Genomic DNA, 19,621 nt, shown 5'->3' with positions numbered 1-19,621 from the left:
CTCCACCTTTCTCCATTCTGCACTGCTCAGTGGAGGCTGACCTGTTCCAAGCCTGCAGTTCTCACCAGGTTCTAGACACTTCCCCTGCTCCCCAGGTGGTAAAATCTTCCTGTTGCCGCTAGCCCCAGGTGCTTCGCCAGCCTTTCTTGGCTCCAAGTCTGCCCACACTTTGTAAAAGTCCCTTCCTCAAACCCTTTTCAATTACCCCTTTAAATATGCCATCTGCTTCCATCCAGGCCTCTGATGGCTACCAGAATGATACCAGAATAGCCTTGGGAAACGGATCCTTGGATGGGATGCTGACATCTGAAATTGGGCTCCTCACACATCTTGATTAGTGCGTGAACAGCCTCCCCGACAGGGGGTAATGGGCAATGGTAATCTGTGGCGTGTAGCGGCATCATGGCTCCTGACTTTAGGGCCAACGGTGGCAAGAGATGGACGGGTGAGATGTTGGGAGATCAGGAAGCTCTGGCCCTTAGTCACCATGGTGACAGTAGTGACTACAGACTGGAGCGGCCTTCCGACTCTGCATCTGACTGCCCTAGGAAACATACACAAAGAAAAAACCAGCTCGAAAGCCTTAAACTGGGCTACCCTGGGGGAAAAATTCTCAATATGGGCCTGTAGGCAATGAGAGGTGATGGGGTGAATTCTGAGGAGAATCAGCATCCCTTGTGAGGTAACTTCCCTGAGTGAAGTCACTGAATGACTTTTGTGCTAGGAAAGGCTGGTTTCCTCGGACTGAAGGCAAGGGTGGCAGGTGGGGTGGGATGGTGGGTGGGTGGGGGCGGGGTTCTGCTTTCACCAACAGGGAAGATTCAGGGTGTGTTGGGGGCTCAAAAGTTCTACCCAAATATCCCATCCCATGTCTGGGGTGGGGGAGGGGGGGACCATCCCATTCCTTCTGAACCAGTGGTTTTCCCTTAGCCTAAGATACTTGGTGAGCTACACGTTTCATTAGTTCTGCAACCTTGGGATTTTGACAGTCAGGGCCCGGGCTTGGTTCTCTGCCATATCTGTGCCATGGCTACCAGAGAGCAAAGATCCCTTTGGAGCCACCCTGGGTGTGCTTTCTGAAAGTCATGAGTTCAAGGCTTTCAATCTGTTCACAGCCCCAGTGGATCCAAGGGACCATAGGCCTTGTGTCTGTAAATGAACTGGGAGAATCCCCCACTAATTTCCTGGCTCATGGAATGAGAACTCTTAGGGCTGGAAGGGGCCACATGGAATCCTGCTGTGCTACAACGTCACCACCATCAAATAGCCAACCAAGGGCAATACTATATTCCTAAGGGAATTTCAGAAGTTAGCGCCACCATCAAAGATCGGAACTAGGCAGAGATTGTCGTTCCCATCAAGACTCAGTTCATCCTCACTTATTTGGCTGGTGCAAAAACCAGTTAGGTCCTGGGGAATGATTGCAGATGACTGAGAAGTCAATTAGGTAGGACGCCGATTTGCAGCTATGGTTCTACACATGAAATTTTTACTGAAACAAATCAACACATCTCCTGGCCTGGTCTACATCTTTGACCCCAAGTGCTTCCTTTTCTATTCCACTAAGTAAAGAGAATCAGAAGTCATTTGCCCTTGTGTAGCAGGGATGGTCCATCTTTACTACTTCGGGGTTTTGTCTATTCTGGTGATTTCTGTCATAATATAGTCCAAAGTGACAATCATCCTGATATAGCTCAGAACACTATGCTAGTCCATTACATTGATGAGAGTTTGGTAATTGGGCCTGGTGAGCAGGATATGGGGAGCACTTTAGATTCTTGGTCGAACCTATGCATGCCAAAGAAAGGGTGAGAAATCTCACAAAAATTCGGAGGCATGTCATGTCAGTGAACTTTCTAGGGTATCTGGTGGTCTCGGGGCAGGTCAAAACATCTGTAAAACGAAAGACAGGTTGCTGAACCTTATGGTGCCCACTGCAAAGAAAGGGGCAAAGTGTTTGATGGGATACTGGATTTTCGAGGCAATGCTTATCACATTTGGTCGTGCCGTTCTGCCCATTTACTGAAAAATCTGCAAGACTGTAAGTTTCAAGTGAGGCCCTGCAGACAGAAGACTTCAGGCCCAGGCTGCCCTGTCACATGTGCTTTAGGGCTTGGAAGTGACTATGGCTGAAAAAGACGCTGTACAGACAAGCTCCAATGGGAGAGTTGCAGCACAGTTACAGACCCTTAGGGTTTTGGATTAATTCATGCTCTCTTCTTCCAATAACTAGTCTCCATTTAAAAACAGCTCCTGGGTCCCTGAGTGGCTCAGTCCATTAAGCATCTCACTTTGGCTCAGGTCATGATCTCACGGTTTGTGAGTTAGAGCGCCACTTTGGATGAGCTTGAACCCTGCTTCGGATGAGCCCTGCTTCTCTCTGTCTCCCTCTGTCCCTCTTGGGATTCTCTTTCGCAGCCCCTTGCTCACTTGTGCCCTCTTTACCTCTCTCTCAAAAAAAAAAAAAAAAAAAAAAGCTCCTGGCTCACAACTGGACATAAATGGAGACTGAAAGCCTGACTGTGGACACCAAGTGACCCATGCAACCAGAACTGGATATTATCTGATCCAGCTAATCATAAAATTGGACATGCATGGTAGCATTCTATTATTAAATAGTATATAGGAGATCAGGTCTGAGCAAGTCCAGAAGGCACAGGGAAATTGCATGAGCAGGTGGTTCAAATTCCCATGGCATCTCCTCTCATTGCTTCACTGCTTCTCCCTCTAGTTGGGGAAGTTGCTTTGACCAGTTAACATGGAGGGAAAAGCACAGACGTGATTTCCAAATGGGTCTGCACGGTATGTAAGCACCGGCCACAAGTGGACAGCTGCTGCATTAAAGCCACACTGAGGGCATCTCTAAAAAACAGCGATGAAGGGATAACCTCTCAGGGTATCAGGGTAGAACTTCTGATTATATGGATTGTCCATTTTGTGGGGAAGTTGAGGTGACCTGAGGTACGGATCTACACTGATTCACGAACAGGGACTAACAAGTTTGCTGGCTGGTCAGAAACCTGAAAATAACAAGATTGAGAGATTGGTGGTGAGGTCTAAGAGAGGAATATATGGACAGACTGCCTGAAATGGGCACAGGTGGTAAAGCTATTTCTGACCCGTACAAATGCCCTGAGAGAGCGTCCATTATGAAGAAGCCTCTAAATAACTGGATGAGGTCTATTCTGCAGATGTCAACTTCTTCTCCCAGCTACCTTGGTTCTTACTCAATGGGCCCACATACAAAGTGGTCATGGTGGCAGGGATAGGGGCTATTCATAGTAAGGTAGGCAGGATAAGTGACCTCCCAGAGATGTCCTAATTCTTGGGATCTGTGAATATATTTCATATGGCAAAGGTGAATTAAGGTTGCTGATCAGCGGACTGTAAAAGTAGGGAGATTATCTTGCAATATCTGGATGGGCCCAAAGGAATCACAAGGGTCTTGAAATGTGGAAGCAGGAGGTAGTCAGTGTCAGGGTGGTGTGATGTGGGAAAGGATTGGCTGTGACTAGTTTTGAAGATGGAAGGAGGGCACATGCTAAGGAATGCAGGGAGCCTCTAGAAGCGAGAAAAAGATTCTCCTCTAGAGACTTCAGAAAGGAATGCAGCCTTGTTGACACCTTGATTTCAGCCCAGTGAGACTTATGCCAAGCTCTTGACGTCCAGAACTGTAATACAATAAATAAATCTGTGTCATTTGAAGCCACTAAATCTGTGGTAGTTTTTTACAGCAGCCACAGAAAACTAATACACACAGGCTCAACTCATTTCCCTCACCGAATCGAATGGACAGCTGGCACTGCTGAGCGCCCAAGCTGCCAGCAGCAAAGACCAAGAGTTTCCCATGTGGCACCATTCCCTGGGGCAATGGTTCTCAAAGTGTAAACTAGGAACCCCTGGGGGTCCCCCAAATTCTTCCAAGAGTTCTGTGAGGTAAAATCTATTTTCATATTAATACTAAGGCATTCTTTGCTTATTTCATTGTCATTGTTTCATGAGTGTATAGTGGAATTTTCCAGAGGCCTGACATATGTACAACACACTAAATGCTGAAGATTTGAGAAGCTAGCTGTCTTGTATTAAGCCCAATCTCTTTAGAAATTTGTAAAAATGTTAAGTAATGCTGCTCTCCTCACAGTTTTTGTTTTGAAAAAGTTTTCATTCAAAATTTTATATTAACATGTACTAGATTTATTCATTTTAAACGAGTATTTTAAAGCTTAATTTTTAATCCAGGAAAATAAATATGCCCCCCCCCCAGAATCTCTTTTTAATTTTTAAGAGTATAATTTTTCAGTAATTTTTAAGAATGTAAAGGATTTCTGAGACCAAACCTTTGAGAACCACTGTTCTAGGGTTACCAGCTAGCTAGCTTCCCATTGGCAGGTTGATTACGCTAACTCCTTCTTTTGTGAAGGGAACAGTTATCAGCTCACGGTAATAAATATGTATTTGTGGTATCGACTTGCCTTCCCTGCCTGCAAGGATTCCGCCAGCACCATCATCTCTGGACTTTCCAGAATGCCTTACTCATCACTAGGCTATGTCACACATTGCCTAACTTCATTTTATGGTGAGGGACAAACAGCAGTGGTCTTAATGCACTGTACTTACTACGTACCCTGTCACTCAGAAACAGCTGAATGGATAGAATAGTGTTATAGCACCAGTTGGGAGGTACTCTGCAAGGTTAGGTCGACAAGTAGAAAGCAGTATGTGCTTTAAATCAGTGGCCAATATCCGGCTCCACCTCTCATAGCCAGAAGGCAGAAGCCCAGGGGCCAAGGAGTAGGTAGCAATGGGAGTGGCTCCTCTCAATATTATTCCGAATAACCCACTGGAGGAATTTTTGCTTTCCATCCCCTCAACTTTGTGTTCGGTGGGTCTACAGTCCTTAGTGCCCAAAGGAGGAATACTTCCTCCAGGGAGCACATAAATGGTTCCTTTAGATTGGAAGTAGAGTTTTCCCTTGGCTCAATTGGAGCTCTGTATGTTATCTAATCAAAAGGCAGAGAGGGGATCAACTGTACCAGATAGTGTGATTGATCTAGGTTACCAGAAGGAAAATGGGGGATGGGCAGGAAGACTATGTTTGGAATCCAGAGTACTGGGTGCCTCTTGGATCTCCCATGTCCAATAACGACCATCAACGGGAAACTTGGCAACCCTGCAAACCTAAGACCAAGAAGAACCTGAACTGTATGGCTCTTACCCACCAGGTAAAGAACCAAACCAGCTAGAGAGCTAGCAGCTGGTAAGAGGGACAGAGAAGGGGGTGGAAGAGGGTTGCCATTGAGTGGAAAATTACATCTTGTGACCAGCGGCAGAAGGGGGTGCTGTAGTGGGTTTCTGGGTTTCTGTTGTTGGTTTTCTGCACCCACCCACCACCCCACCTTACTGGAAGAGCCCTGGTGATGGGTGACATTTTAAGTTAAAGGGTATGACCGGAGGATATCAAGAGTATGGTTAAGTATGAGAAGGAGGTGGTGGTTGATGAGACTGTGTTTCTCCTATTGAAGGTGAGCTTTCTTTCCATTTTTAGAAAATTGAGGTGAAGTTTACATGAAATGAGCCATTTTAAAGTAAATGATCAGTGGCACTTTGTACCTTCACAGTGTTCTGCAACCAGCATCATAATCTATTTCCAAAACTTTCCATCACCCCAAACAGAAATTATGTAATCATTAAGCAACAGAGACATGAGTTTTTCATCTGAAGGATCAGTGGATGGTGGGGGCAAAAGGCATGGCTGTTTGGATGTCTTGTCCCCTAAACCCACTCTCTCCTTGCTCCCTTTACTGCAAGGCTGACCCTTGTGGACTGAACTCCGTGAAGTTACTCAGGTGCCTTCCCTTCTGGCTCCCTAATGGATTTGGCTAAGGGGAGGCACCAGCAGGATCAAAAGCAGAATATTTATCCCCTGCTTCCCCATCTGGCAGGGGCTTTGCTCTGCTCCCTATGGCTGTGGCTCCAGCAGGGTGGCCCCCTCCTCTAGGAACAGCTCCTTCTTCTTGTTCTAGGGGGAGGGAGTCTAGGGGTTGTAATGGCTTTCTGAAGTGTGAGTCCCCTGGGCCCCATTCCTGGTAGGTTCCCTTAACCCTGCCCACACCTCTGTAAAGAATCCTTTAGTTGAAGGCTCTTCAGTATCCCTTTGGGTGTATCGTCTGTTTCTTGTTGAGACATCGATTGCCACAGGAACGGATGGCATGGTCCTTCCCTACAGTCCTTTTGCACTGACCACTCCTGACTCCCAGTCGAAGCAAACAAGATGATTTCCTGGACAGCCCACCTTCCAAGGGTGCCTGGGGCGTGTGCCAAGGCCCCACTGCCCTCTGGTGGTCAGCTCCTGGAAATGCACCTCAGGGATCCAACCTCCACTGAACTGAGCCCATTGGGCACCCTGCACAGTGCTGAACCTTACACATCTGAGCACTTTCATCCACGTTACTGTCCCCACTTTACAGGTACCAGAACCTTCCCACTGCCATTATGTATAAATCAAAATCTAGCCAAGGATTACAAGGTCCCATCTTTGTCTCCCTTCCTGTCACTCTCTGACCCAGCCAAACCGGTCGTTTCTCAGATCCTAAGGTCTTCGCATGTGCAGCTCCCGATTAGAATATTCAGGAACTCTCTGAAACCTTCGTCACCTGATCAATCTCAGCTTATTCTCTAGTCCTTTCCTAAGATCACTCAGGATAGTCCTCCTTGCCACTCCCGACCCCCTCTCACTCGCTGTCATTCACAAACACACTGGGTTTTTCGTGGTCTGCATGAACGTCTGCTGGATAGTGCTCTCTCCTCAGGAGGCCGGAGGCTCCGGAGGGCAGGGACCATCTTGCTTTGCCCACTGCTGTTATCTCCAGGGCCTGGCACACAGCAATAACCACACCAGCCGCTGACACGGATTAGGCATTTCTCTGCGCTAGCCATTGAGCTAAGTCCTTCAGGCGCCCAGGCCAGGCCACCCTCCTTCCCAAAGTCCTGGTCCCTAGGAAGCAGCCCTCAACTGTATAAAAACTCACACGTGTTTATTAGAATATGAAAAAGATTCGGTTTCTTCTGTACAGGCAGCAGAGCGGCAGCAGCTGTGGTGGCTTTGAACATGGTTGTCAATGTCACCCTTGCATGGGGACTCCTGCCCAAAACAGCACTTGCACGGAGAGGAGGGGGACAGATGAGCACCCACTGCCCAGTCCACTGGGAAGAGGGGCACTCTGACTATTGCACAATCCTGGGGAAGGACAGACACCAATAGGCCTGGGTCTGGCCATGGTGGCAGTGGGGGTGGAGTGTGTGCCTGTGAGCAAAGGCCCCTAAGGGCCCAGGACTCTGCCCACCACCAGCCCTGGTGGGGTGGGAGATGCTGGGGGAAGGCCTTCTCCCCCAAGGGCTGGGCTCCACAGCAAGCTGGGTGCGGTGCACATAAGAGGGGGAGTCTGGGGGCACATAAGAGGTCCAGGGGCCTAGGGGGTGGGTGGGGGGAATGAGAGAAAGAACAGGTCAGCAGGGACTGAGGGTCAGGCCCAAGAGCAAAGGAGGTGCCAGGAGGCCCAGCATCAGTGAGTTAGAGAGAATCATGAATCGGGATGTGTGTGTGGTCACTTCTAAAATCACGGCCTTGGGGCCACAGTTAAGAGCCCAGGAGGCAGAGGACTGATCTGGGGGAGAGTGTTGGGCACACAGGCACAAATGAGGAGGGGTAATGCTCTGGAGTAGGAGGGCCAGAGCTCTGTTCAATCAGGGGTTTTCAAAATGTTTTAAAAACAGGAATGCCCTCTGTGCAAACTGAATCATACATGGAGTGTGAACAAACAAAACAGATAAAAAGGCAGCACTTTCTGGATCCCCTGACAGTCCCTCCCCTGACAGTAGCCCCTGAAGGGTCTGGTGGTCCCTGGGGAAGCAGTCTGGAAAGCTAAGTCACATCACTGTCCAAAGTGCCCCAGCTCCAGTCAGGGAAGCTCAGATATGCCCTCGGCCTGCAGCTCTGAGTGAAGACAGGTCAGGGTGGCTGGCCAGGTGACAGAGCCAGCAGGAGGAGGGTGGGCCTGCCGTGTGTCACTGATTCGTACCCCAGTCAGATACCTGGTCCCCTAGTCTTCCCACTGTTAATGTAGGGCCCAGCCTAGGCCAAGAGAGGTCTCGGCTCCTTCCCTTTCCAGGTGGAACCAAGACTGAGCCAGAGGCTCTTTGGTTAGGAACTAAGATTGGTTTGAATGAGAAGGGCGACGGAGTAGGAGGCAGGCCTCTGAGGGCTGGGAATCCCAGAGGCCCTGGACCAGGTTTGGGAGACAGCCTGGATCAGGAAGGGGCAGAATCTGCCTCCCAGCCCAACAGTTCTGCCAAATGGATTGGGAAGGCAGTTCTGGTGGGAGGGAGGGCGCTTCCCAGGAGGCAGGGGAAGCCGTGCTGCGGTTGGGGCTGTGGGCCCAGCTGCCATGCGGTCAAGGTAGGGGCAGGGCCAATCCAGGTCAGGAAGGACGAGGGGAGTCCCCAGCTCCCCCAGCAGCCCCTGTTCTGGTGGGAGAGTCTGTGGTGGGATGGGCACTGCCCACTGACTCCAGTGCTACTGCCCCTTGGGGATGAAAGGCTCTCCCTCCCCAGGCTCAGGGTGAGGACCTGGGTCACTAAGGCAGCGCTGTATCCTCTGGGAGCTGGGGCTGTCACTTGGTCCAGGGGTGAAGACATCATCGGTGCCTGGGGATGAGGGCTCCTTGGTCCGCATCACAATGCCCCCATCGTCCTCCTCGTCCTCCTCCACCACCCTCGCTGGATCCCGGTTCAGCCCCAAGACCTTGCCCTTCAGCTCCTCGTTCACCAGGTCCACAGACTCGGGAGACTGCGGGGAGGCTGGGTCGATGGTGATAACAGGCAAATCGGCCTTCGGCTCATAGGCCAGGGGGTCTGGGGACCAAGAGCAAGGCACACATTGGCTTCTGCCCTGAGTCTGGCCTGGCGTGTGCTCCACCTTGATGTGGGTCAGCAACCCCCCCAGAACCTTCCTAGGAGCATGGCAATGCTGCCACGTTTCAGGATTACTCCACGTGGCTCCATATGAGCCCTTATCAGATGGTTTCTCTTCCCTTCAGGCTGGGGCTCCAAAGGTAAGACTGTGCTCCTCTCCTTAGACCAGGGACTCCCACAGGTGACCCTCCTCAGACCAAGGATTAGGGCCCCTTCCTGAGTCACCACCTGCCCCTGGGGCCCAGGCCTGGGAGAAGGTCCGCTGCCATTTCCCTCACATGTTGGGATATCCCAATGGTGCAGACCCTTCTTGCCTCACCGCCAGGCACCAAACCCCTCCACGGTCCTCACCGTGAGCCCCACATGAAGCATCTCTGTCCCTAGGGAGGACAGCAGGGCCATTCTTCTGCCCCCTTGGGGAATCCCCAACTCCATCTGATGTAGGAGCTCATGGCTTGGGAGGAGGTCAGAGGGAGTAGCCTGTCCTCCCCAGCGGTTCTCTGAGCCCCATTCCTGTCAGAGCCTCATCTTCAGGAGACACTGGCAATGAGTGCCCCACCTCAAGGCCCCTCGTCGGGCACCCTGCACTCTGCCTTACCTGAGCCGATGCGGGCCCTCGACATGGTGGGTGAGTCCAGCTTGTGGGCCGGCACCGTCAGGTAGTTGTTGATCTGACAGAGAGAGGGCAGACAGGGGTGAGTGCGGGCAGCCCCTCTGGATGGCGCCTGAGGCCGATGGCCACACCCTCCTTTGGCGAGCTGGTGGTGCCCGGGTGCTCGCTCCCTCTTTGGCAGTTCCTCACTAGGCTCTTCACTTGCCTCTGCCAGCGCTGAGGCCATGCTGGCACTTTAGGGGTTCCTGAAGGCTTGGCCCAGCCTGTGGTCAGGCCACGCAATCTCCTGAGCAGCCTTAAACTGCCCTGCCTCTCACACAGTGACACTGCCCTGGTTTCTATCTACTCCAGTCCACACTCGCCCCTGAGGTCCATAAAGTCAGCTCAGGAGAACTGGACCCCAAATGGCCCTCAGGTATCTCAGTGCAATATGTCTAAACTGAACTCAGGTTCTTATCTTCCCTTAAGCCCTTGTTCTATCCTAGGGACACCTGGGTGGCTCAGTCGGCTCAGTCTTGATTTCAGCTCAAGTCCTGATATGTCTCATATATTTTTTTAATGTCTATTTATTCATTTTTGAGAGAGAGGGAGAGCACAAGAGGGGGAGGGGCGCAGAGAGAGAGAGAGAGAGAGAGGGAGAGAGAGAAGGGCGGGGGTGGGAGACACAGAATCTGAAGCAGGATCCAGGCTCTGAGCTGTCAGCCCAGAGTCTAATGTGGGGCTTGAACCCATGAACTGCAAGATCATGACCTGAGCTGGAATCGGACGCTTAACGAACCGAGCCACCCAGGTATCTGTCTCTCATACTTTCAAGCCCTGTGTCGGGCTCTGCTCTGACAGTGTGGAGCCTGCTTGGGATTCTCTCTCCCTCTCTCTCTGCCCCTTCCCTGCTCACATGTGTGCGTGCAATCTCTCTCTCTCAAAATAAATAAATAAACGTTAAAAAAAAAAAAAGAAAATGAGAGGTTAGAGCACATGGATAGACTCAGATGTCTGAGGATACGATGAGAGAGCAATGGCCTCTTTGCTGCTCTGAGAGGGAAGGAAGTGGAGGAAGAAGCAGCTTTCTGGAACCTGCCCTGGGGCTCAGCCTTCAATACAAGTGGAGGAGGCCCCCCCCCAAAAAAAAACCCCAAAAACCCAGACTGCAGTGGCTCTCTCTTCACAGGGGCTTGGTGGTGGGGGTGTGGGAAGAACCCAGACTCCCGGAAAGGTGGGAGCCAGCTCCAGTCCTAGACGCACCTTCTGCTCTAGTTGCCGGGCCTTCTGTCTGCGCAGCAGCATCTGGTTCCAGGCCTCCTCATAGGGATCTGCCACCAGTGTGTGTCTGTTGTAGGACCGCAGCTGTGGGAGGAACAGCCGTCAGGCACTAGAAGCTGGGCCTGGAGGAGCCAGGGGGGGTCTGGGCACGTGTGGGGCAGGGCTGGAGCAGAGAGACTCCTCTGCTGGAGGGGCACCAGGCAGAGAGCGGCCCCTCACCCGCTGCCTGGTCTTCTGCAAGTTGTTCCTCAGGATTTTGCGAATCTCCTCCTCCTTGTCCTTGGACAGAGCTGGCAGGATGCGCTCGGCAGGCAGGGACTTGGGGTGGATGTTCCTGGACAACAGGGCACAGGTTAGGTCCCCGGAAGAACTCCTGTGACCCTGGAGTGCAGGGTCCGGGCCAGGAGGTCACCCAGGGGGTGGCCTGGGGGTGGGGGTGGTCCTCACTGCCGCCCTGCAGCCCTCTCACCCACCCTGCTTGGACAACAGAGGGGCCTGCCCCCCCCCCCCCCCGCCCCCGGCGGCCTGCCAGGTTGGTGTGCGTGCAGAAGCTGCCAGCATCGGCCATGGGCACTCACTGCATGGAGACAGTGGAGACAGCAGAAGGGATCTTGCCCATGCCACCGCTCTCCACCAGCTCAATGGCCTGCTTCATCTCCATCTTGTGGTAGAAGGCGATGAGCTGTGGCTCCTTGGAGCGCTCCCCGGCTATCAGACACTTCTTCACATACTTCTTGTTAAACCGGTTGAGCCTGGCGGGAGGAGGGAGGAGGGAGGAGATGCGTGGAGCCAGTTCCTCAGGGTGGGATGACACCCAGGGCCCGGGAGACCCTCACCTGCCCCTCCCCGCCCACCAGGCCTGCCACCTACTTGTCCTTCCAGTGGTGGTGGCCGTAGTGGCCACAGATGTCCTCGATGCCTGTCAGAAGGTGGTCCAGGAACTGAAATGGGCCCAGGGCCAGGTCAAGCCTCACTACTGGGCTCCTTCCCTACGGAGACTTCTGAATGCCCCCCCCCCCTCCCCCCCCACCTTCCACTCTAGTGTAGCTCTGCTCAGCCCAGCCCTGTAGTTCCAGGAGCAGCCAGGAGGTGGCACCAACACCTCACTCATCCTGAACCCATGGCACCTCAAACCCTCTGCCTCTGGGGCCTGGCTGAGCCCCCTTCCCTGAACCCACCTGTGCCCAATGCCTGCAATAGGTTCCCAGTAGAGGTAGAGATAGCATGACCCCCCCCCCCCCCCGGCACTCCTGGCTGCCCACACCACACCTGCCTATGGCACAATATGGTGACCTCAAGGGGCTGAAGGATGACCCAACACTGGGATGAGGGAGGAAGGAGCTGAGTGAGGCAACGGACATGAGGCCTGGCTGCTCCCCAGCTCCCTGAGCCTTTTGCAACCGAGCGCCAAGGCCCAGCTTCCAGTACCTGTGTGTGGATTTCCTCGTTGATAGAACGCTTTGTTTCTTGCTTTTTCTTCACAGCCAACAGGTCTACCAGGGGCCGAATGGTCATGCCCTGGGGGGCAGGTAGGTGTCAGGCACTCCAGTTCTGCTACCCTGGCAGGGAGGCCCAGCCTCCCCTGCCCCCACCTGCAGAGCTCCTGAGGCTGGTATGCCCTCTGCTCTGAGGTCCCCAATCTCCCAACCTCCGTGCCAGCCATCGTATAAAGGTAGGTCCTTAAGGGCTGCTTCTTCCTGAAGACACGAGCCCATCCAGGGGAATGACTCCTTTAGCCCGGGCGAGGGGTTGGAGGGCCTGGGTTCAAATGTGGGCTCCGCCACAGACATACTTTGCAAGCCCAGAGAAGTCAGGCCTGGCTGATAGGGAAAACTACTTCTGCTCTGCCTCCCTCACAGGACTGCCACTGATAACCTAGTAAGAAGTGACAGCAAATTTAACTGCATGTTTTCCAGGTGCCAGAGCCAGCTGTGATTTACTAGTATTAGTTCGTGAATACCCACAATGACCCTAAGAGGTAGATCTTTCCATTGTCCCCATTTTACAGACGAGGAAACTGACATAGAGGGTAAGTAACTTTCTAAGGTCTCTCAGGAGTAGTAACGCTGGATTCAGACCCAAGCAGGAAGGCCCTCCCTCAATGCTGACTTCATTGAAAATGAGCTCGGTAAACCATTACCATATACAACTGCAAAGTTAAGGTCATAAAATATTTTTGAAGATGGAAACAGGGCAAGCGGGTGAAAGAGGCAGCCCCCTATCCTTATTAAGGACAGAAGGTAAGTCTAGCCCCAGGAGGATGCCGCCATATCTTTTTCTTTTGAGAAGGCAATGCTGTTTCCCAGCTAAGGCTTTGCCACGATTTATATCTAGGAAAGACAGAGGGGATAGAAATGGAGGCCTAGACAGACCATTTCTCACTTGCCCAAAGTCACAGGTCAGGTAAGGTGGAGCAAATTTCCGCCATCCAGGCTGGGTTTCCTTGGGGATTCTGAGGGGTTTGGGGGGACTCTCAGCTAAGCCAGGTTCATTTAAATGCACAGAAAATACTGACCAGCAAGGCTGGAAGGACTCTGGGATCATCTAAGCTGATGCCCTCACTTCACAGATGGGGAACTGAACCCAGAAACGGGAGGAGGGTCTTTCCCAGGGTCACACAGGGGCAGCACAGCTCAGGCTGACTCCAGACCTCCTGCTGCCCAACTCAACAACCTTTCTAGCTCCCCCCGTTGTGCTATGATTATCCCATTTTACAGGCGCAGAAACTGAGATCCTAGGACATTAAATCACTTCCCCAAAGCCCTGTAAAGAGCCTGTGGGCCTGCTGACTGCACCCACTTCTCTCAATGCCGTCTGGATCTCTAAGTTAGGCAGCATTCTGGCTGGTCTACTTTCTGATCGGTTGCTCACTATCATAATTCCCCCTTCACAATTAAGGAAACTGAGGCCCAGAAAGGGGGAGTGGCTTGCCCAAGATTGCACAGCAAGTGATCAGTGGACTAGAACCCGTGGCCCCCTCTCACTGGCAGACCCAGGGTCCCCAGGCAGGGCTGCTCCGCCCTGTCCAGCACCTGCACAAAGACGGTGAAGAAGATGACAGTGATGATGGCAGTGAGGAACAGGTCACACATGGGGAAGTGCTTCTTGTCCAGGAGGTAGCCCAAGGAGAAGGCGATGGCCCCTCGCAGGCCTCCGTAGGCAATGATGAACTGGTCCTTGGGGGTCAGCTTCACGATTCGGAACTTGTTGATGAACCAGGTCAGGCCCAGCACACCTGCCAGGGAAGGGCAGGAAGAGTGTCAAACTGTCCCCAGCCCCTCCCGGCTTCCCCGCAACCGCTCTGTCTGGAGGAAGCCTCCGCGAGTACATCCACCCAGCGCGCTCACTTCCTGGGTCCCTCAGCCGACAGCTGGGTGGATCCCTCAGAGGGTTTCCCAACCTGGATGTGCTTTAGAGATATCACAAGGCCTCCGGTGGCTGGATGTCAGAAGGGGGGTGGGAGAAGAGCTGAAACAAGGCTGGCCACATGTTGGTATCTATTAATTATAATGGGTTCATGGGCTCAAAGTTTCTGTGTGCTTCAAATTTTCCATAATAAAAAAGTTTTCTTAATTTTTTTTTTTTAATGCTTCTTTATTTTTGAGAGGGAGAGACAGAGTGCAAGTGGGGGAGGGGCAGAGAGAGGGAGACACAGAATCTGAAGCAGGCTCCAGCTGTGCTGACAGCTCAGAGCCCAATGCCGGGCTCGAACTCAAGAACTGCGAGATCACGCATGACCTGAACCAAAGGTGGACGCTCAACCGACTGGGCCACCCAGGAGCCCCTAAAACGTTGTGGGTATTTTGGGTTTTTTTTGTTTTTTAAATGCAGAGACTTGGATGCAACCTCAAGCATAGAACCACAATCTCTGGAGGATGAGGCCCTGGAAGAAAGGGGATTTAGAACAGTGCACCAAGTGGATGTGACACCCAGTCAGGCTTGGGGACCAAAGACTGAGTCTCAGAGGAGAGGTGAGTGAGACCCAGAGGGGGAAGTGATACAGTCTCTGTGGTGAGGCGTGTCTGTATAAGTATAAGCAGGACCCAAGGACTGGAGGCCTGGTCCCTGGGTGTGGCCCTGGGCTGGCGGCGCGGCCAGATTTGGAGGAGCCGTCCCCAGCTTTCCAAGGGCTCGAGTCACCAGCGCCACAGGACCACGCAGAAAACATTCACAGATCCGAGCTCTGGGGCACAGGCTCCCCGAGGCCCCTCCGTGCACTCACACACGACTGTCTTCCCAGAGGTCACAGACTCACCGTGAGCATGGGCTCCTTTCGAGGACCCATCGTGGTCTCAGCGTGGCAGAGAGGGGCAGGGGAGCACCTGCTGCACAGCCAAGCAGGGGCTCTCCACACAGGGCACCCTTCCCTCCCCCCAGCCGACCCCCTGCCCCCACCGTGCACGCTCGCACACACACCTCCACCCGGCTCCAGCCCAGGACCTCACCCAGCACTCGGGCGATGAGGCAGAAGAGCAGGGTGCTGATGACAAAGGTCCAGTTCCAGTGGTGGGAGCCAGCCACCGTGGAGACGCCGAGGAAGATAAAGATGAGGGTCTCACTGACACTGCTCCACATCTTCAGGAAATATTTGATGGTCGTGTGGGACTTGTGGGAGATGTTGGCCTCCACGTAGGGGCGCATCACCACTCCCGAGGCAATGAGTCTGGGGTCAGAAAAGAGCAGAGTTCGGGGCTCAGGCGAGCTGCACCTTCCCAAAGCCCTTCCACTGCCAGGGAGGCTGAGCGATACCCATTTACTGAGCTCCTCTGACGGGTCGGGCACTCACGGTGGGCTTCACGCGACTTTTCCAGCTCAATCCTCTCACTCAACCCTCAGACACCGTCATGTTTTTGCATTTTTCAGCTGAGGGACCTGAGAGTTAAGAGACACTTCACCCTTCCACTGTTACCCAGCCAGTGAGTGGCAGAGCTAAGATGCAAACTGAGGTCTGCCCGACTCCAAGGCCTGTGCCTCCTCCCCAAGGCCGTGCTGCCTCTCTGCCTAACAGCAGTCAATTACACATGTCCGTGGCCTTGGCTTATTACCCTGGAGTGCGGTGTCTCACAGATGGGGGTCTCCACAGTAGCTGCCCAAGCTCTCCCGGCCTGGGGTCCATACCTGAGCTCTGCTCCTGCTGGCCTGGCCTCCTCAAGGTCACCCTGAATCCTGTGATCCAACCCGGCCTCTCCACTTCCAATGTCCTGCTCTACCGGGCACACCTCACTGCTTCTCCACCTTACCCTGACTGCAAGGCCCAGCTGAGGCCTCAGGACCTCTACGACTCCTCACAGCAATGGAAGCCCCAAGCCTCCTCGCTAGGGCTACAGAAGGGCACAGTGAATGCAGGAGCCTGTGTCTAGCTACAACCAAGGAACCCCCTTGGAGGCCAATGAAGGGAAGAAGTAGCAGGGCTGAGGCTTTCCAGAACTTTAAACTCAGTGCTTCCGGGGGCAGTCCCAGGACCTGGAGCCTGGTGCATGAATCTTATCCCTGGAGCTGGAGGCTGGGCGATGGGGAGCTCCCTTGTGTTGGCAGGCCGCGACCCCCACCCCCCACCCATGCCACGCCCAGACTCACGCCATGATACCCGACAGGTGGAAGAGCTCGGCTGATAGGTAGGCCATGTAGCTGTAGAGGAAGACGAAGAGCGGCTCGATGACACGGATGTGGGAGGTGAATCGGGACGTGAAGGCTGCGATGACCCCGTAGACCACGCCCACAAACACCCCGCCCAGGGACACCACGAAGAAGCTCAGGAAGCCAAGGACGATGTCCACGATGCCCACTCGGTCGTAGTTTGCAAACTCCTCAAAGAGATGATACAGGACCTGGGGAGGACGTGCAGGCTGGTTGGCAGGAGGGCAGGGCCCTGGCCCTCCAGCTCTCTGGGGTCCACCCCAGGGTGATCATGTGCCTTCCACTGACCACGGCCACAAGAAGAGGCCACGTGATAGCGGAGACACGCTAGTGCCAAGCAGGTGGTCCAAACCACTGGGCCAGGGGCTCGAGGGCCTCGCTTCCGGCAGGCAGCGTGCCGTGCTGATCAAGAGCACAAACTCTGAACCCAAACTGTCTGGGTTGAACAGTGGCTCTGCCGTGCCCTAGCTGTGTGCATGGGGCAGATTACGGTCTCCCTGTGCTGCAATCTTCCTAGCCATAAAATGGGATTACAGTACCAACCTTACAGGACTATTGTGAGGACTAAACTAGTTAATAAAGGCAAAGTGCCCAGGACCATGCCTATCACAGTGTTGGCTATTCCTGGCACTAAGGGGCCTCTCTCACTGTCTGACCTTGGGCAGGTCATGTCCCTATCTGGATTTCAGTCTCTTCTTCAGCCTAAATCAGGGAGAATTCAGACAATGAACTAGAACAGGACTTCTTAACCTGTGAAAATTTCTGAAAATATACACAGGCAGGCCACACCCGCCTTGGATTCTCTGGAGGTGGGGCCCAGAAATCTCTACTCAACAAGCTCTTCAGGGGGTTACCGTGAACGGCCAAATTCAGATACTAAGGAACTAGAGGCTTTCTAAGGCTTCCCCACCTCCTGGACTGGGAAAGAAACAGTCACTGTAATGCTATTGTCAGATGTTTAAATGGGACTTCATATATTGTAAAGCCCTTGGACAACGGTCACCCTGCTTGACACACAGCAGCCTCATGAGGTAAGCGAGCCAAGGATGCCCACTCCTTTGCTCAACTGAAGCCCACAGTGGTGGAGCGACTTGACACAGGGCCCCCAGACCCCATCAGCAAAGCCAGGCCCAGAACTTACTCCCTGACAGCAGTGGGCAGGCCCTCCCCAGCAGGTACAGCTCTGAGGATCCACCCCCACTCAGGTGCCAGCTCCCTGGCTACCAGGCCTTCTCCTAGACAGCTGTGCCAGGAAACCAGCTGGAGTTTTCAGGCCTGGGGGTGCTGAGGGAGAGGGAAGAGGACCTGAGGGTTACTGAAAGGGGACTCTCCAAAGCCCCCAGCACCTAGAGACAAGGAGGCCTGGGTAGGAGTGGTGACCTGTTCCAGGGCAAAAGCCTGAGACCATGGGACTCAGGGGGAGCCTTCAGCTTTAATGTTGGGAACAGGGCACTCACGTTTGTGGCCAGAGCTCCAGAAAGGGTCTGACTTGGGGCAGACAGAAGGGGAGATGCCAAGCACTGGCCAGTCTGCAGTGCTGCCTGGACCATAGCTGTCTGGGAGACAGGCAGGGCTCCCGCAGTGGACAGCAGGTGCATTCTTAGCCCTCGGCTACCTAAACTCACTCCTGGCCTGAGGAGGTTCATGGGTCCTCACAGTGCACTACCTGGGCCAGTGGGGCAGGTGAAGGGCGAGGTCCTCCTCTCCCATCCGGCTATAGACTAGAGAGGCAGTGTAGCATAGTGGTAAGTGTGTGGGCTCAGGGCTCCGACTGTGTAGATCTGAACCCCAGCTACCTCATTTATCAGCTAACATGACCCTGGATGAGCTCCTTAACCTCTCAGTATCTCAGTTTCCTCACTTGGAAAAACGGGATAGTTACAGTCCCAACCTCCCGGAGTTTCTGTGTGGATCAGATGAGGCAAATACATATTCAGACAGGAAGTGCTCACATAGGAAGTGAGCTTACTACCAGCACTGCCACCACCTTGGGAGGCATGGCCAGATGCCCAAGTTGGCCAGACTGCGGTATCCACTTGACATAAGCAGGCCCCACTGCTCCCCGATAATGCCAACCTGAACCCCAACACCCAGATCCAACTGGGGAGGGCTTTGGCTTTGGTACTTGCTGGTAAGCGTGCCTCCTGTAAGAACCCTGGGAGGATGACAGGCTGGGTACTGCAATCCTTGTTACAGATGGAGAAACTGAGGCAAGAGCTGGTGCCAGAAGACCCAGCACTGAGGCCTGCCTGCTTAGACCAGACTGCTGCTCCCCCAGCCCCACAAGGACCCGATGAAGGCAGCAGGGGAGGAAGAGGAAGCTGAGGCTGCCGGGGGCCCCCCCACCCCGCTGCTGTCTGTCTCTTCTTTGAAGTGCGGCTTCCTGAGGGGCTGGGGTGGGTGAAGAGGGAGCGTGTGTGTGAGCATGCACTGGCGTGCAGGTGTCCTTGTGTTTTCCCGTGTGTGCAGTGCTCTCTGAGGGGGCCAGCTAGGAGAATTGGAGTGTTTTCACAATATGTGAGTGTGCACATACACATACCTGTTTCCTGAGGAAACCAGCTGGGAGGAAGGGCATGTGTGAGCACATACAGCACAGCCATGTGCCAGACTCTGTGTTGGGGGTGTCTGTTCTTATTAGATCCTGGGAGGAAAGCAGTATCTGCTCTGCCACTTTGCAGCTATCAAGGTGAGGCCCAGAGAGGTATGGTGATTTGCCTAAGGTCAGGTAATAAGCAAGTGGCCAACCCCAGACAATCTATTTTACTTATCACCTTCTGGAGGGTTCTTTTTTTTTTTTTTTTGATAAATTTTATTTTTTATGTTTTTAAAGTAGGCTCCATGCCCAATGTGGGACTTGAACTCGTGACCCTGAAATGAAGAGTTGCCTGCTCCACTAACTGAGCCAGCCAGGTGCCCCTTCTGGAGGTTTTGAGGGCAGGGTCCCTTTCCACCACTGCTGCCCCCAAACTGCACACACCTAACTATAACTCAAGACCCAGCCAACATAAAGCTGAAATGGCCCTCATAGACTAAATGGCCTATAAAGGACAAACTGAAGTCTCAAGAGGATATGTAATTTAACCAAGATCACATCACGATCTGAGTCAGGGACAGAGAATATGCCCCGGGAAGGCCAAGAGC

General features: G+C 53.3%; 1 protein-coding gene across 2 annotated transcripts in view; it reads right to left on the bottom strand.

Moving 5' to 3' along the window:
* Window positions 1-7,013: 7,013 nt before the first annotated feature.
* The window catches only part of SLC9A1 (solute carrier family 9 member A1), a 47,738-nt gene continuing 35,130 nt past the window's right edge, over window positions 7,014-19,621 (bottom strand). Inside the window, exons 3-13 of one of the 2 annotated variants that reach the window (XM_053898763.1) lie at window positions 16,421-16,671; window positions 15,260-15,506; window positions 14,244-14,340; window positions 13,876-14,078; window positions 12,272-12,361; window positions 11,714-11,784; window positions 11,422-11,595; window positions 11,063-11,177; window positions 10,826-10,927; window positions 9,569-9,641; window positions 7,014-8,910 (exon numbers count right to left, since the gene is read on the bottom strand). In XM_053898763.1, the coding sequence (XP_053754738.1) occupies window positions 8,573-8,910; window positions 9,569-9,641; window positions 10,826-10,927; window positions 11,063-11,177; window positions 11,422-11,595; window positions 11,714-11,784; window positions 12,272-12,361; window positions 13,876-14,078; window positions 14,244-14,340; window positions 15,260-15,506; window positions 16,421-16,671 (1,761 nt within the window). In that variant the 3' untranslated portion in view covers window positions 7,014-8,572. The remainder of the gene's footprint in view (window positions 8,911-9,568; window positions 9,642-10,825; window positions 10,928-11,062; window positions 11,178-11,421; window positions 11,596-11,713; window positions 11,785-12,271; window positions 12,362-13,875; window positions 14,079-14,243; window positions 14,341-15,259; window positions 15,507-16,420; window positions 16,672-19,621) is intronic. The other variant, XM_019432434.2, reaches the window with a different exon arrangement.

The sequence above is a fragment of the Panthera pardus genome, unplaced genomic scaffold (genome assembly GCF_024362965.1).
Source record: "Panthera pardus isolate Hobbes unplaced genomic scaffold, ASM2436296v1 HiC_scaffold_11, whole genome shotgun sequence".
In the NCBI taxonomy this organism is placed as follows: domain Eukaryota; kingdom Metazoa; phylum Chordata; class Mammalia; order Carnivora; family Felidae; genus Panthera; species Panthera pardus.
This window is presented reverse-complemented; position numbering and strand designations above follow the sequence as displayed.